At 49.6% G+C, this 17,089-nt stretch overlaps 1 protein-coding gene across 1 annotated transcript; it reads left to right on the plus strand.

The window, feature by feature from the left end:
* The first annotated feature begins 1,751 nt into the window (after nucleotides 1-1,751).
* On the plus strand, nucleotides 1,752-15,792 carry FKBP3 (FKBP prolyl isomerase 3). Its single transcript, XM_032965009.2, has 7 exons — nucleotides 1,752-1,951; nucleotides 7,299-7,400; nucleotides 8,662-8,778; nucleotides 12,964-13,099; nucleotides 13,870-13,937; nucleotides 14,153-14,250; nucleotides 15,247-15,792. Exons 1-7 carry the CDS (start codon nucleotides 1,853-1,855, stop codon nucleotides 15,299-15,301), a joined length of 675 nt encoding a protein of 224 aa, XP_032820900.1. The 5' UTR covers nucleotides 1,752-1,852; the 3' UTR covers nucleotides 15,302-15,792.
* The last annotated feature ends 1,297 nt before the right edge of the window (nucleotides 15,793-17,089 follow it).

Below are 17,089 nucleotides of genomic sequence, written 5' to 3' on the forward strand. Positions count from 1 at the left end.
CTTCAGAATGTACAGGTGTTCGTCAATCCACTGCTGGATGAGGGCAATCCAACACCGTGCGGGTTGGACCCTTCCGCTCGTCAGTGTGGGCGAGAAGTGGTGAATGTCGAACGTGGGAGCGGAGAGTATAACACGTTTGTTCTGCACTGCCTTTGGCTGCCTATCACAGCACCAGTGTTCTTCATTGCAAGGCCCGTGTCCCACTGGCGCCCCTTGGTGGCCTTAAGTGCTGCCCCTGAATACACAAATGTGAACCCCCCCCCATCTACATCGTGCTGCTGTCAAACCCCCAATGGTTTCAAATGTGTGGCGGCCTTCACACACCGACGTCTGTCTTATCGGTGAAGGTTGGCCCTCCTCTGGAAATTAGTGAAGAACACTGACGTCATAGCCTCAGCCTACAAGAACACCAACACCAGCCTGTTGTACAGAATAAAACTGGTAATATTGTGAGCCTGAGCCACAAGATCATAGAATATAGAGGATCCTGAATTGAGATATTTAGCCAATTAATTTTTTTAGCCAAAAACGTCACTCCTCGAACGTAATTCTACGCACGGTAGACGAACAGGATTTTTTGTTGTTAAAGCCACTGCTGGATGAGGGACGACCCAAGCTGTCCGGGTCGTGTGGATCATTTCACCATGCTTCACGCTGGTTTCAAGGCGAGCAACATATACAGGGACTCCTCTACCTACGACCTTACAGAGATACGAACAAACCCTGTACGTATGTCCAGTTGCCTGTTCGGACCGAGAGCCGTAAGTTCAACCGCCGCGCAATAGCTGGCGGTGGTGGCATCTACATCTGCAGAACGTGAAGAACCAGTGGCATCTACATCTGCAGAACGTGAAGAACCGGTGGCATCTACATTTGCAGAACGTGAAGAACCGGTGGCATCTACAGCTGCAGAACGTGAAGAACCAGTGGCATCTACATCTGCAGAACGTGAAGAACCAGTGGCATCTACATCTGCAGGAGATTATACAACATTTAAAGCCATTCCCCGTGTTTCTTGTGTGTATGCCGTACAAGATTTTTGGAATTGACAGGAGAAAAGTTGGACTTCGGAACACATCGACTTCATGCCCTGTCAGGCCATACGGTTTTACCCGGTATTCTTGTAACAGGGAAATTGAGTTTGCACGTCCATGCGGCGTACAGCCGTTTCAATATGGGCACAAAAATATATATATATTTGTGTTTCTCCCTTGTGATGGAACTTTGTAGGTTGAACGTTGAGATTTGTGAGGGCGCGGGGTGACCAATAAGGTTTGAATTGGTCTGTAATAAGTTTGCCATTGATAAGGGGTTGACAGGTATTTGTTTTTAAGTGAGATATAATTTAAACCCGAGTCCCAAAGATCAAAACGTCGTGACGTCACCACGCAAATATAACAGTGTATTCTAGATTTGAAGCTTTCGTGACTGCAAGGATCCATACTCTTTGGTTCTATTCGGTAAAGTCACGTAGGTAAAAAATAAAATGTGATTTTTGTTATTTTATTTTTTACCTACGTGATTTTACCGAATCGAACCAAAGAGTATAACATTGTGACGTCACCACGCAAATACGACGTCACGCCACCCCCGAAGGTATAGCGTTATGACGTCACCGCGCGATCAGGATCGCGGACGCCCGCGCGTTCTACCCCGGGTGCCTCGACACCGGCGTGACGTCACCGCGATAAAAAACACAAAACACCCGACAACTCGGCGAAGTGACGTCAAAACACGCGAGCCAACCGCGTCTGGCTCCGTGATCGTGACGTCACGATCAAAAGACAGGGGAGGGTGACCCAACACGAGGCCGCGTCTGTCCGCCCGTTCCTCGCTCTCTTCCTCGCGCTCGATGGCACCCGAGCGGCAGTGGACGTCCGAGCAGCTGGCTGGCGACGGCGTGAGCAAGAAGGACGTGATCGTCTTCCTGCAGGAGCACGCCTCCGAAGCGGTGGGTGCAGGCCGATCACGTCGAGCGGGGGTGGGGGGGGGGTGAATGATCGGTGACTCGCGGTTCGATCGCCGCTCACGGTCAAACGTTACCCAGTGATTATTTATCTTGAACCGGCGGGGTCCCGACCCCCCACACACCACCCCCCCCCCCCCGTGGCCCTTACCTCGAGGTCGACACGGATGAGTAACCTGGCGCGGTGTGTAAGCGTCGCCACTCGGGAGAGACAAAGGCGGCCGAGAAAGGGATGGAGCGCGATGCGGTGCAGCAGGATGGCGGAGCTGAGTGGACTCGCCGATGAATTGGCTCCCGGCGGCGTTTAGGGATCGGCCTCTGTGGTTGGAGGCTCGCGAAGGACGCTGCTTGCTGGGCGGTTGGGGAGGCCGGAGGGAGCGACGCTCACAACAACGAGCGGAGCGCCGGGTGGATAAAACACACAGCGAGTTGGTACAGTGGAGGGACACGTGTGGTGCGTCTGCCGGTCATCTTAGCCAATTAACTCATGTGGCACCAGGGTCATCCCATGACCTGCCAGTAGCGAGCCTTAGGCACGACGAAGCCTCGAGGTGTACCTAGCCTGGTATGTAAGTGCCGTGGTGACGTCACCGCCACTGAGCGGCGGCAGTTGTCGCGAGAGGAGATTGAGCAATGGCCAGCCAGCGTGTGGGGTGGGTGGTCGTGGCATCACCAGTAACGCGAGATGTTAACTACCTCGCGTGGTATGCAGGAGGGTCGTGGGTTCGATGTGGAGATAAGACAAATCCCGGAGACAAATCCACGCGACCACGGTGAGAACGTGCAAACTCCCAAATATACCTCTTGCCACCGTGTAACGGTGGGCCATATGACATCAAGGGTGAATTGATGGTCATAAGATGAGGCCCAGACTTGGCGAATCCACCCCTTTACTCTGGTGGCCCAATCCCACGCTTAAAGTAAATTTAGCCTCTTCAAATTACCGTTGATGCACAGACGAATGATTTAAACGTTACGCATGCCCGGTGGAAATTTTTTTGGAGATTGATGCTTACCCCCCCCCACCCCCCCATTATTCGATTGAGGTTTAGAATACTATTCTGTCAACACCGGCCCATTAGCTAAATGTCTGACACTTGAGTTAGTGGTGCCATGGCCAATGGCGGAGCCAGGATTTTCAGGTAGGGCGCGCAACCTCTCCAGCAATGAAAAATGATAGGAGTTGTTAGTAAGTAAGGAGTTGTTAGTAAGTAAGGACTTGGCTCTTGCTTTTTATTCGACGCGTGTGCGGCGATGGCACAGCCATCGATCGAGAGTCGAATTCGAACCGCGTTGTGTGATCGGCATCGCGCTCGCTGAAGGTGTTGATGCCTTCAGGGAAGTTGTGAACTGTATACACAACTGCGCACAATTCTGTGAGTCACTGCTGTGCCGTTATTTATTGCCAATTATGGACTCAGACTATTGTCCTATCATCTCATAGAGTCCCTGGCACATAATAATATGCTACACAGTGGCAGTGGGGGTCACAAAATGCCGATTTATTACTAATAAACCCCAATGATCCGATCGAAATTAGGGATTTCGATCGGATCATTGGGGGGGGGGGGCACGTGCCACCCCACCCCACTGGCTCCGCCAGTAGCCATGGCCAGGTCTGCCCCCTCTGTGTTTGTGTATTTCCTTTAGGACAGCCTGAGTCTTGAGTATAATTTTTCAGTAGGGGGATCCTGCCGAACTAACATTTTAAGGTTTTGTTTATGTCAGAGGTAAGTGACGCACCCAGAGAAATCCCACACGTACGAGAGAGATGGCACACAGAAAGCTTTCGAACCCACTTAGAGGACTGTCGCCACCTGCCCACCTCACAGGGTTTGGGTGGAGGTGGTTGTTTGCAAACCTGCGTGATCCACCAAACCTTGCCTCCAAACATCTGGGTGACAGGCCTACACCACCACCACAGATTATTTTGGACTTTGGTGTTTGCTGCAATAATTGACTATTTTTTTTGCTATTTCAACAAGACATTTGGTTTATGAATTGCATCTCACCTCAAATTTCGACCGTGCCACTTGAAGCATGGCGGGGGTGGCGGGTATTGTGGCTTCTACACTGTCTATACACTCACGTTGACTCGTGCTGTAAGCAGACACGACAAAAAAAATACACTTTCTAGCCTTAACAGACTGTTGGGGCAAGTGCTGTTAGCGAGCACCTACGAAGGCCGGCACGGCACACGAGGTGGTGGGTGGCCAGCACCACACCCGACCGCCTTTGTCTCCCTAGCGGCGATGTTTACACACCGCACCAGGTACTCATTTGAAGCTGAGTCGACCTAGGGGAGGCCCCGTTACCGGTTCATATTGTTGGCCGTGAGCGGGAATCGAAATGGGGTCGCCGGGTTCGCAGCGCGGCGTCGCGCTAACATCTCCACTGCCGCTGTCAGCAGACGGCAGTGCAGCACAGCTCATATTGGCATCTTATTTTGTTCTTTCGGTAAGGTCACGTAGAATGAGAATAAAATAATAAAATAACACAATAAAATTCTCACGACGTTTCGGCCACAACGCAAAGCGGCCGTCTTCAGGTGAAAGGTACAGACCTGTCGGGACGACAGAGCTTCATTGAAGCTCTCATTCTACGTGACTTTACCGAAAGAACCAAAGAAGATGAATCCTTGCAGTCACGAAGGCTTTAAATCCATATTGGCATCGTTGTGTTTCATCTCAATCAAGCCGCACTCTGACCACCGTGGTGAAGTATAGACAAATAACCCAGCGATCCAGCAGGGTGCGGGGAGGATCGCCAAACCAGCGGATTGATAAACCAGCCGTACGTGTTCGTTGACTGCAGTACACTGTTTAGTTTCTGGTCCTTACCCCCCCCCCCCCCCCGCATCTACGATTTCCACGGTTGGCTACGTACGGTGCAAAAGAAGTTCAACATACATACACTGTCACTTAGTGGGAGCGCTGCTGCAGTTTGCGGACTATAATGTGCTTTGATCCCGGCCGCCGGGCTTGAGAGTTCAATTCTCAGTCGCGGCTCTTCGCAAGCTCACACCGGGCCAGTGCGGTGAAGCATGGTCAAACAATGTCCCGAGATCGACATGGCGTACAAGGAGGCTTTCAACGGGCAGCGAATTCTCAAATGGATTTATTATACCTACGTGGCTTTATTTTACCTACGTGACTTTACCGAAAGAACCAAAGAGTATGGATCCCTGCAGTCACGAAAACGCCAAATCTAGATTGGCTTTATTTTAATTGTTGGCAAAATACTGTGATGCGTGAACTGTTGTCGTGCATGGAAAATGATTTAACTTGTGCTGCGGCGCCCTCTGGTGGATAAGTGCAGCAAATCTCTGCAGAAATTGCCCTCGAGGGTTATGCGGAGTGACCACCAACAGTGAGAATAATTACAGCTGATATAGTCGCGCCTACCATAAAATACCACAGCGCTTTACATCAGTGACAATGGTGGTGAGGGTTGATAGTGATAAGTGGGGTAGTGTAGTGGTTAGCGCACTGCGCTACGAACCCGGCGGCCCGAGTTCGATTCCCGTTCATGGCCAACACCGGTGACGATTATCTGAACCTAGGTTGACTCGGCCTCAAACGAGTGCCTGTTGCGGAGTGTAAACATTACCACCCGGGAGACAAAGGCGGCCGGGCGCGGTGTAGGCCACCCACCCCCTCGTGTGCCGTGCCGGCCTGCAAAGGTGCTCGCGGATTGCACTTGCCCCAACAGTCTGTTCAGGCTATATGGGGGATCTTTGTATTTATATGTGCCAGCCTTAATGTGTCCGCTGATAGCACTTGCTGTGGCAGCCTGTGTCTTTGGAAGGGTATACTATCTTACTATCTGTTTGGCCAGTTATGATAAGGGGACGTCCGTAAATGACGTCACACGATTTTTGACTCCCCCCCCCCTTCGTCACACGGCGTCCCAAAAAGTCAGACCCCCCCCTCAAATATGACGTCACAAAAAAAATTAAACACGCTTCAAATCGCTTTAAACTATTGCCATTGTAGCGCGTATTTGATGTGGCGCTGCACTCTGATGTTGTAGGAGAAAACATTTATTAAAAAGTATATTTCATTAAGTAGAACGTGTTGTCTATATTTATTTAAAGTTGTAAATATTGATGTGACGTCACATTTCTCAAACCCCCCCCCCCTCGTCACACATCGTCACAAATGTCCGACCCCCCCCCCCAGGTGTGTGACGTCATTTATGGACGGCCCCTAAGTGATAAGTGCAATACAAAAGAATAAAATGGCATTGCATTGATATCAGTGACATCACGCCATTATAACTTAATTAAAATGTTGTATGTAGATCAATTTGAATAGGAATACAAAAATAAAATGTATCCTTATGCCTGTCCACAACCCCCACCACGCCCCGTGCCGGTCATGGGGGGGGGGGGTTGTTTGACCATATTTCACCATGCTGGTCTGATACAAGCAACACATTCGTGCATTACGCTGGTGGGGATGTAGGCGAAGGCCAGCTTCATGTACAAGTACACGACTTTGGACACAAGCACAGCTGTCATTGCTCCCAAGTCGGTATGCTTATACCGTACATCGTCTCGGCGACCAACCACTGCTGTGAGACTGCACCGTTTTGGGCCATCTGTGGGGAATTCCCCTGTGTTAGAAACGTCCTTCAGACCTGTAAATCAATCGTTTTTTTTGCCGTGGCACTCTTTGCCCAGTCCCGTGGGTTTTGCACGAGGAATCTGCTGCGTTCTTGTTACGGTTCCCAACTCTCGCTTTGGGCTCTGTGGCTTGCCTGTCCATCCGCACTGCCTGCCTCGTTAGAGTCCCACTGCCCGAGCGTTGTCCCGTCATCATGTCTTGGTGAATGCTCTACATCGCAATGCTTGCGTTACGAACAAGCGAAGGAACGCATAGCTTTGCTGGCCCATGAATGTTAAATGATTTTAAAGCTCCTAAACGTCCTTTTCCAGTTTGTTTGAGACCGTCGCTGTAAAACATCTCATTTGTGAATCATTAAATGTAATACATGCGATTTAGCCAATTCAGTTTATTTTTTTATTACCCTGTGAGCCAAGAAGCTCTTAAATCGGGTTTCATCAACAAAAAAGACCACAGACATACGTAACAAGTCACAGTAAAAGGATAACAGGAAGTCCTAGAGTGCTTTGCATTCCTGCATATATTCTGTACAATGTCAGTGAGGCCCAGTGGCTGAAAAGAGTTGAAATTGTGTCCTTTTTTATTTTAGGCAGCTGTCCAAAAATGATGAAACCGAATTGCAAAATAACTGCCGCTTGTTTTGTGCGTGGTTTGACTGAAAGTGTTGTGGTTGTGTACTGACTGTTGATGCGCAATCTCTGCAGTTCCTTGCAGAGCAGAAGTTGCTGGGAAACCTGAAGAATGTGGCCAAAACGGCAAAGAAAGAGCACTTGGCCCAGGCTTATGCCCTGCTGTTTGATACAAAGGTACGCATACACAAAAACTTGGCACACGTGTGAGGAGCGGTGGTACGGTGGGTAGTACACTATGCTATGAACCTGGCTCCTCCGAGTTCATATTGCTGCACGCAGCTAACATTCACGATGAATATTTTACTTGCTTCTAGTGTCTCCCGTAGGTTGACTCGGCCTCGATTTTGAGTACTTGGTGCGGCTTGTAGACTTCAGCACGGGGTGGACAAAGGCGGATGGCTAGCCGTGGTGGAGGCCACACCACCACCCCCTTGTATGCCATGGCAGACTTAATGGGTGCTTGCTAACAGCGCTCGCCTCGACAGTCGGATGGCACCATGGTGGCGAGATGTTAACTACCTCGCCTGGTTTACAGGCGGTCGTGGGTTCGATCCCGACCCTGACGCCTGTTTATTTGGAGTTTGCGTGTTTCTCCCCGTGGTCGCGTGGATTTTTCTCCGGTTCCTCCGGTTTTTCCCTCCACATTTAGAATCAGCATGCCTTTAGAGTATTTGGTTTGCTATACATTTCTACAGGTCACTTCTAAAAAAAAGCTCTATAGCACAGCGGGCATTACTTGGTAAAATCAACATAGTAGTAGTGTATCCAGGTGCCATTGTTTGTCTCCATGCTTCACGCACATGGTTTACGGATTTGCAAACAAAGAAGAGTTTTCAAGTTCGTGTTTTTCTCGCGTCGCCAGAACTCGCCACACACCACGAGGCAGCCATCGGTGTTCGGCGAAGTGGCAAACTAACGTCGCCGAAATTTGTCGAGCACAGTCACACCACCTAGAGGAGGTAGCGCGCAACGGGGAGCTTTCTATCTGTAATCGCGGCGTGGCCATGTTAGTGCGGTTGGTAGCAGCGCTAGGGCAGCTTGTGCAGCGGCGGGCGCCAGGTTTCCCGGGTTTTTTTGGAATTTGCAGCGGCATCGTCACCTGCGACCTGTCGTCAAAAATATGCTGCATTTTCCCGAGAGGACGTGAGACCACGGAGATGGAGTGATGAAATAAAAGCGTGCGCAGGATCTAGACGGATCATTACATCGCGAGGACACGAGCGGCGACTTGAGGGTCTTCATCCAGCAGCGGGTTGATCATTGCTGACCCACGACGGCGATACGTTGACGGTGAATTTCTGTCGTGCGTGCCGTGGTGGTCAGCGTGGCTGTTAAGATTTTGCGTCCTCTTCCCTCGCCACCACACCAACGCCCACGGCCCCCCCCCCCCAACCCCGCCGCGACCTCCCCCCACACCCTCCCACACCCCCCACAGAGTTTCCGAGGGGAGGTTGCGGCGAAGGAGGCGTCCGGCCAGGCCAAGGACGTGAAGGACGCGGGCGCGGCGGAGGAGGTGGTGACGGCGGTGGCGGCAGAGGCCCCGGTGGAAGAGGTAGCAGCACTTGTACCCACACACTGCCATCATCGCCAGTTCCGACAGAGGGCGACACTCATAAATTAAACGTGCGTTGCAGGCGACGACGGAGTCGGTGTTTCTCATGATGGCCTCTGCACATGCACGATAAGGGCTGGTTTTATATATATGGGTATAGGGATGGGTGGGTTGGCAAAATGATTTATGGGGGAGAGGATTTGTGGGGGAGAGGATGAGTGGGTAGGTGAATGCATGAATGGGTGGGTTTTTGAATAGATAGGTGGGTGAGCAGGATGGATGGGTGATTTGATATATGGGTTTGTGGGTGTGTTAGTGGATCGGAAGGTTTGTAGATGGGTGATTTGTGTGATTGGATGGGAGAACGCAATAGGTGGATGTATAGTTGAGTGGATAAATTGGTGGATTGTGGGTGAATGGATTGGTTTTTTTTTATATACTCATACATCGCAGAGAAAGGGCTTGTTTAACCAGGCGGGAACTCAAGAGACCAGGATTAGTCTCATTTTCTAGAATGACCTGGGGCATTGGTCTGCCATTCGGGTGCAATGATTGCCGTGTGTGATCCCAATAGAGTGATTCAAGGGTAATTCTTTTCTACGTGGACCCAAACGCCCGGCACACAATGAATTGCCATCTCTTGTGAATGACAGAGAGGAATCTTTAACGTCCGCTGTGAGTGAAGCGGACGGCGCGTAGCAGTTTTGTTATGATTGATACTCGCCACGGCAGCCTTGGTTATGGCCTTGTCTCACCAGTGTTAGACGAGAGTGTGCCAAAAGGCCAACAGTACAGGCTATAAAGAAAGCTGTCTCTGGTGTAGGCGAGTCAATTTCAAAGACAATGCATATATTATTTATCAGAGCATGTTTGTTTGCATGTTTTGACACAAGTACGTGTGGTCAATGCACACTTGATGCCTTGCAAAAGGTATCGGTTTGATGTTTGAACATCTTAACACCTTCTTTTACATTGCCAGAATGGGTAAAACCTATTCTTATGATTTCTCCGCGCGCCGCGACTCTAAGCTTAAAAGCCGTGATCTGAACGTGGCTCTCTCACTCCAGCGCTGTCCTACCAGACAGTCTCGCCCCCTTCACCTGATGAAGGCCGCTTGTGTTGTGGCCGAAACGTCGTGAGAATATTATTGTGTTATTTTATTTTATCAATTTATTATTTTATTCTCATTCTACGTGACTTTACCGAAAGAACCAAAGAAGACTATTCTTATGATTTTATCATTTTGATACTGCCAAAAAGGTCCAATAGAAATAACCACGGCGGCCGCTGGGTTCAAACCGTGAACTTGTGCGACAAGTGCGTGGGCGAACGGGCTGCCACCACGAGGCCGCCCTGTGTCACCGCCCATGATGGGGGAGAGGCGAGTGTCCGTGTGGATCAATAGCATGGGCAGTGCACACTGAGCAATGTTGATTTGCTCTCTCGCACAGTTTTACAGTTTTTTTTACCTCCCCCCCCCCCCCATTCACTTGCAAACTCTGTCAATATTTTGTTGCAAAGAACTCGCAGGAATCATCGTGATGTGGCAGGATACGTGTGTTTTTTTCCCTTTGTGTGCGTTTGAACGATAAAGGGGCGATGTCTCCAGCATCCAGCGCTGCGTTTTGCGCCAGTACTCAAATACAGCTGACACGCTCCGGCTTTTTGTTGAAATGACCTGGACAAAATAAAGATTACACGTTAATCGGAGAACTAGAACAAGCTTCATAAGTGAAGGTGCGACGGTTAGTTTAGCCCAGCGACTTGATGAATTGTCGCGATTCGTGGTCAAGAATCGATTCAGGAATCGGTTATTATTTCATCGCGTGGCGAATGTAGCTGCCAATAGTGGCTGAGGGGGTCAGGTGAAGCCGTATTGGATCAATTGTCATTGATTCTCACACGCACGATTCCATGCATGTATTGTGAGTCTTAAGAATCGACTACGCAAGGTTTGCGGAGTAAATAAGGGACTGCTATTATTCGTGTTGGAAATATTTGCGGTGACCTGGCGTAGCGGTATTGTTTCCGCTGCTTGCTACGGAGGTTCGAGGGTTTGGATCCGGTGGCAGCCCTGATTAATACTACGCTGTCTAATGGCCGTGACGATACCACGCGCCGTCCGCTTTCCAGTGGATATTTAAGATCCCGTGACGTCATACGCAAGAGTAGCTCATCCTGTGCCGGCGTCTCGAGTCCAAATATGGCAGATTCGAAAATCGCTCCACAAATTACTCGATTTGGATTATACAACACAATCATCGCCCGCTACAGGCGGACTAACACCCCAGGGTCGCTCTTGCAAATGAGTCTATCCTGGTCTCATGAGTCCTCGCATGGTTAAACAAAATAAACATTCGATTATTATTCACGACGAGATTAAGAACACACTTTAGCAATCTATTCAATCGTTTCTTTATGATGCAACAATGAATTGATGCATCATTCCACCATTGTTGCTTTATACGACGAAATGTTTATTCGACCTGGCTTTGCCTTCGACGGTACATCATCGCGTTGACCAATATCTCGCCATGCTCACGGTAATAACAAGGAATCGCGGTAAATGTTTTGGAAAACTGGGAGATGATGTAAGCATGCACGAAATTTACGCTTCCACTTCATTTCTTTAAAAAAAAAACCATCGCAGGGATAGGCTTTGAGAGGTAACCTCGCGGCTCCGTTGCTTGCGAGCGCCATCGATACGTCGCATGTGCCGATGACGTTGGAGTGCCTCTCGAGTAATCGAGCAGCTTCCCGTGCGGCTGTCAAGTAACGGGCAACCTCGTGGTGGGCTGCACGAGAGCCAGGTGCTCCACTCGAAGCGTTCCGCAGAGGTCGACACAAAATTTGGTTGTGGGCCTAAACTAGAGGGAGTTCTCTTTCAAGTTTTTTGAGCAACTTTTCCACCCCCCCCCCCCCCCCCCGATCATGAGTGTTGGAAGAGGTTAGCGCTACCCACACTTGAACCCACCGCAAGTGAAACCTGCCCGTCGGCTGGCGGTACCCAGTTATTTTTCTGTTGAGTGAAGAGGCAAAAGGGTAGGATGTAAGACACTTTTGCACCACTCTTCAGCTGTCAAAGCGGGAGATGGAATCAGACTGGCGACCCCTGGATTGCAGGTCCCCAGTGCGTTAACCATTTACACAGCTGTGGAAATTCCCTTTGTTGCTCGATTAAAAAGTTGCAACGGGTTCGGCGGCCATTGTGAGACATTTCTATGTGTGTACGGCAAACTGGTAACTGGATTTTACCAGTTTTTTTTTACAGAAATGGCAAAAAATTATGTTTACATACCAAGTACATTCACAGCGCCCTATCGTTTAGCTTTTGTTTACTTGTCCCGATTTCTGATAGTCTCTGTGCCAGGATTTGTGTTTTTTTCCCAGCATTTTCTCTTGTTTTCAATAAATGTATAAATAGTTTTCTTATCTGTGTGTGTGCATGTACTTTTTACTATGCTGTTATGCTATTTCAAGGGTTATGTTTACCGTTTACCAATTGTTCATATCCGTCCATTACTTCTCCGCATTGCCACCTTTTAACTTTTTTGTCGCTCATCCTCGGTGCAGACTCAGAGCGAGCGTGGATACAATTATCTTTTCCGCCTGGGGACGACCGCTTGTGTTGCGATCGAAATGTCGTGAAACATTATTTTTATTTTGTTTAATTTTTGTACCTACGTGACTTTACCGAAAGAAGCAAAGAGTAATGGGTTCCTGCAGTCACAAAAGCTTGGTTCTTTCGGTAAAGTGACGTAGAAGGGAAACAATAAAATAATAAAAATATATAAAACAATCAAATTCGCACCACGTTTCGACTGCAACACAAGCAATCATCATCATCATTGCTCGTGTTGCAGTCGAAACGTCGTGAGAATTTTATTGTTTTATATTATTATTCTTTTTTATTCTTTTATTGTTTCCCTTCTACGTGACTTTACCGAAAGAACCAAGAATATGAATCCTTGCAGTCACGAAAGCTTTAAATAAAAAAAAAACAATTATCTGGCGACTTAAAGGAAAACGCGACACCCAATCGAGGCCGATCGATTCGTTAAAGGTTCTGTCGGTAGACTGGTGCGCGGGAAATAATTATCTTCCCTCCGTCGTGGGCGAGGCCTCGAGGTTCGGGCAGAGATTTTGCCCTTGAGCCAATTTGCGTCGGCCGCTGTGTCTCGCCAGGGCCCACCCAAGTACACAAAGTCGGTGCTGAAGCGCGGCGACAAGGTGACCGTACCGCGTAAAGGGGACACCGTGTCCTGCTGGTACACTGGCACGCTGGTGGACGGCACCGTGTTCGACACCAACATCACGACCAGTACGTCGCCGCTACGCATGCACACGCGCGCGCGCGCGGCTGGCGGCGAGTGCCGCTAATATTCGACTCGTGCTCCCTAGAGTTTTGACGCCGGCCACTTTTCACAGCGGCAGAAGCTGTCGTTTTGTCGGTGTGTAACGATATAGCAATTTCTGGATGAATTTCTCTTTTCTCAAGATGAACGCGCAAGACGACGCGCACAGGTAGTCGCGTTCGGAAGAATCCATGCTGGGAGACTGTCACGTGTGCACCATTGTTAAAAAACAATAACGTTCTTGATTACAATTTTGACCCTGAGTCCTGACAATTAATTGAATAGAATGATAGATGACCTTCATTTCTAAGCAGGTAACAAGCCCATCGTGGTGCGCGGTGCCACAGTCATCGGCGCGCTGCTGTGCGAGCCCCGGCAACACGAGTTAAATTCCCGGCCATGGCTAAGATCAGTGGTGTGCGACACCTGAACTGGTCCCGTGCGCCGTGTTCACCAACCCGCGCCGAGCTGCGTCCGTGAAGTATGGTCACACAACACCCGCGACCAACGCGGTGTGGGGAGACACCTTCATGCCAGAGTGGATTGACAAAGGGGCAATGATTTTACTATTTTTATTACGTGTGCCCACTGACAGAGGCAGCTGATGAGCATCGTGGTCGCGGCGACTCATTGGGCTGTTGCGATGGCGACACGTCGGTTGCATGTGCGTGACTGTTAAGGTGACGGGGTGAAGCAAATCCGTTGACTATTTTGACGGTGCGTGAATTTATTGCAGGTGCCAAAAAGAAAAAAGCCACCAAGCCGTTGTCTTTTAAAGTTGGGATGGGCAGAGTCATCCGCGGGGTAAGTTCACCGGTGCCCGGGGTCACGGCGCAGCCCCTTACGTCACGACGTTAGTTCTCCCCGTTGCCGTTGACAACCTAACGAAACGAGTCCCGTACATATGTATGCATGTATGTTGAACTTATTTTGCAGCGTGCTAATCGGGGTCATGTATTCTCCCTCGCCCCCCTGCCCCCCCGCCCCCCGTCACCATTGTCCCTGTGTTTCCACCTCAGTGGGACGAGGCGTTGTTGACCATGAGCAAGGGCGAGAAGGTGCGCTTGGAGATCGAGCCTGAGTGGGCTTACGGCAGGAAGGGCATGCCAGATGCCAAGTATCCTTTTTGGTTCTTGTGTGCGCACGGGAGTGTTTGTGCGCTTGTACGGGGAGCGGTAGTGTCGTAGTTCGCGCGCTGCGCTCCGAACCCGGAAACCCGAGTTCGATTCTCAGTCGTGGCCACGACTACAAACACCAGTGATGATAATCTGAACCGGTCCTGGACCTCCCCGAGGTCGACTCGGCCTCAAATGAGTACCTGGTACAATGTGTAAACATCGCCGTTCTGAAAACAAAGGCAGCCGGGTGTGGTGCTTGTCACCCACCCTGTCATGTGCCGTGCCGGCCTTCATAGGCGCTCGCTTAACAGCACTTGCCTCAACAGACCTGTTAAGGCTATACGGGGGATCTTTGTCTTTGCGCTTGTGTGTACTGCATTGTATGCTGTTGTGTTTGATGGCATGCGATGTTGCATCTCCGTGAAAAGATACAACATCGAAGCCAGTGGTGATTAATGTTAGGACACTGCTTCCATTGCATCACGGTGTAAACGTGTAATCAATAAGTGTGGAACGATGCGTGAATTCATTAGAATTACCACTATTTTTGAGCACACGATAGATGCATTGAATTGAAGGTGTAAGAAGTGATCGTTTTCAGTTCGTTTTTTTACGTAATGGGTTCACGCCACCGTGACAGCCAAATAATGGCGCGACCATTCACCGGTGAATTTGTGACGATCCGTCAAATCAGTAGGGAGACGAAGAGTTCCACCCTTGCGTATCGGTCATGTACCGTATATACGTTGAACTTCTTTTCGCACCGTACGTAGCTAACCGTGCTGATCGGAGGTGCACGGTTCAATGTATGTTGAACCATGGGGAGAAAGACGCGAGTAATAGCACGCCTTTCATCGGACGTATAACCGCATCGTTCTGCATGAGCAGAACGGTGTCAATCGCAGACGATGCGAGTGCACGCAGGCCCGGACGTTCACCTGCGCGGTAACGCCGTCTAGCCCTTCGATGTTCTGCTTCCTTAATTCCCCTCGCAGGATTCCGCCCAATGCAAAGTTGATTTTTGAAGTGGAGCTGGTGGACATTCAGTGAAAGTCAGAAGAGAGAGAGGGAGAGCCACCCCACTGTTTCACGGAAAAAAAAAACACCATCTCCGAATCACACTTTTTACAAATGGACACAAGCTTTTACAGGCTGGTCAAATTCTGTCTCACTGAGCGGTGAATGAAGCTGCATGTAAACAGCATCTATCACCGTGACTGGGTTCAACCCTAGCGGCTGATTCTTTGACTTGGCTTGTTGCTGGACTTTCAGTACGAGGGTGCCTTGGACTCTTAAGATCCGTAAGCTTTGGAATGCATACAAGAGATATCGCAGCAAGCGCGCGCGCGCGCACGTGTTTTGGTCGTCCACAAGTAATACCGCCGTACTGCAGTCTTGGTGGTCTGCATGTTTGGCGCGTTCGTGTTGACTCCGTGGTTTAGTAGAAATGGTGCGGCAAACCTCGCCAAGCCGCCCGACGTTGGGGGGTTGTGGGAGCTGTTTCACGGGGAGGTTGAATAATAAATTGCCCATGAAACACACCGCGTTAACGCGTGTTCGTCGGTACTATTTTTTTCGTCGTTTGTTGACCTTCACTTGACACTTTTGGAGTTTTGGGGATCGTCGAGTGCCACATTGGACTTAACGCGATACCTTCAAAGTTTGTTTTGACCAAGTTGAAAACTTGAGAGATGAAGATGAGTCTCGTTCGTAAGAGTAACCTGTGTCTCATTTGTAAGAGTAACCTGGGTCTCATTCGCAAGTGTTACCTGGGTCTCATTCGCAAGAGTGACCTGTGTCTCATTCACAAGAGTGACCTGGGTCTCATTCGCAAGAGTGACCTGGGTCTCATTTGCAAGTGTGACCTGTGGCTCATTCACAAGAGTGACCTGCGTCTCATTTGTAAGAGTCACCTGGGTCTCATTCACAAGAGTGACCTGTGTCTCATTTGCAAGTGTCACCTGGGTCTCATTTGCAAGAGTGACCTGTGTCTCATTTGCAAGTGTCACCTGGGTCTCATTCACAAGAGTGACCTGTCTCATTTGTAAGTCACCCTTGGTTCTCATTCGCAAGTGTGACCTGGGTCTCATTCACAAGAGTGACCTGTGTCTCATTTGCAAGTGTCACCTGGGTCTCATTTGCAAGAGTGACCTGGGTCTCATTTGCAAGTGTCACCTGGGTCTCATTTGCAAGAGTGACCTGGGTCTCATTTGCAAGTGTCACCTGGGTCTCATTTGTAAGAGTCACCTGGGTCTCATTTGTAAGAGTCACCTGGGTCTCATTTGCAAGTGTGACCTGGGTCTCATTCACAACAGTGATCTGGGTCACATTCACAAGAGTGACCTGTTACTGCGATGTCTGTTGCACTGGGGCCACACCTGCATCGAGTCTTTGCCCTACCCAGTAACTCGTGTGAGAACCCTCGAGTGAACGTGCGGTCTAAAAGCTTTGTGTTCAAAAGCTTTGTGCAGGTAAATTTGCCAGTTTAAACAGCTGCAGTGTTTTGGCAATGTTTTTCATGCACTGTTCAGGTGGATTGTGGATAAAATAATTGGCAATGGTCTGTTTCGCGATTTAAAAATAGCCTTGCGGTCCATCACCTAATGGGTATTCTGGGCCAATATTGGGAAGTGTGTGCCAGCTATTATCAGCTTGGTCCATTAGCCTATGGCTCTCGGCTGATGGACAAGCATGCTAAGTTACGCTTACGGAGCGAATCGGATGCTTGTCTGTCTGTACTATTGTGCAGTCGAGCAGTATTTGGACAAATTTATATCCTTAGTCATCGTTACGGTGCAGTGTTTCGCTGGATCTGTTGGCAAGGCCGCTATTGATTCA

Source organism: Petromyzon marinus, chromosome 33 (assembly GCF_048934315.1).
Source record: "Petromyzon marinus isolate PM22_M1 ecotype Great Lakes invasive population chromosome 33, UKy_Petmar_22M1.pri1.0, whole genome shotgun sequence".
NCBI lineage: Eukaryota > Metazoa > Chordata > Hyperoartia > Petromyzontiformes > Petromyzontidae > Petromyzon > Petromyzon marinus.

Coding starts and splice junctions, on each gene's coding strand:
- FKBP3 (XM_032965009.2), top strand. CDS start 1,853: ATGGCACCCGAGCGGCAGTGGACGTCCGAGCAGCTGGCTGGCGACGGC. Junction 7,401..8,661: donor CCCTGCTGTTTGATACAAAG/GTACGCATACAC, acceptor CACCCCCCACAG/AGTTTCCGAGGGGAGGTTGC. Junction 14,251..15,246: donor AAGGGCATGCCAGATGCCAA/GTATCCTTTTTG, acceptor TTCCCCTCGCAG/GATTCCGCCCAATGCAAAGT.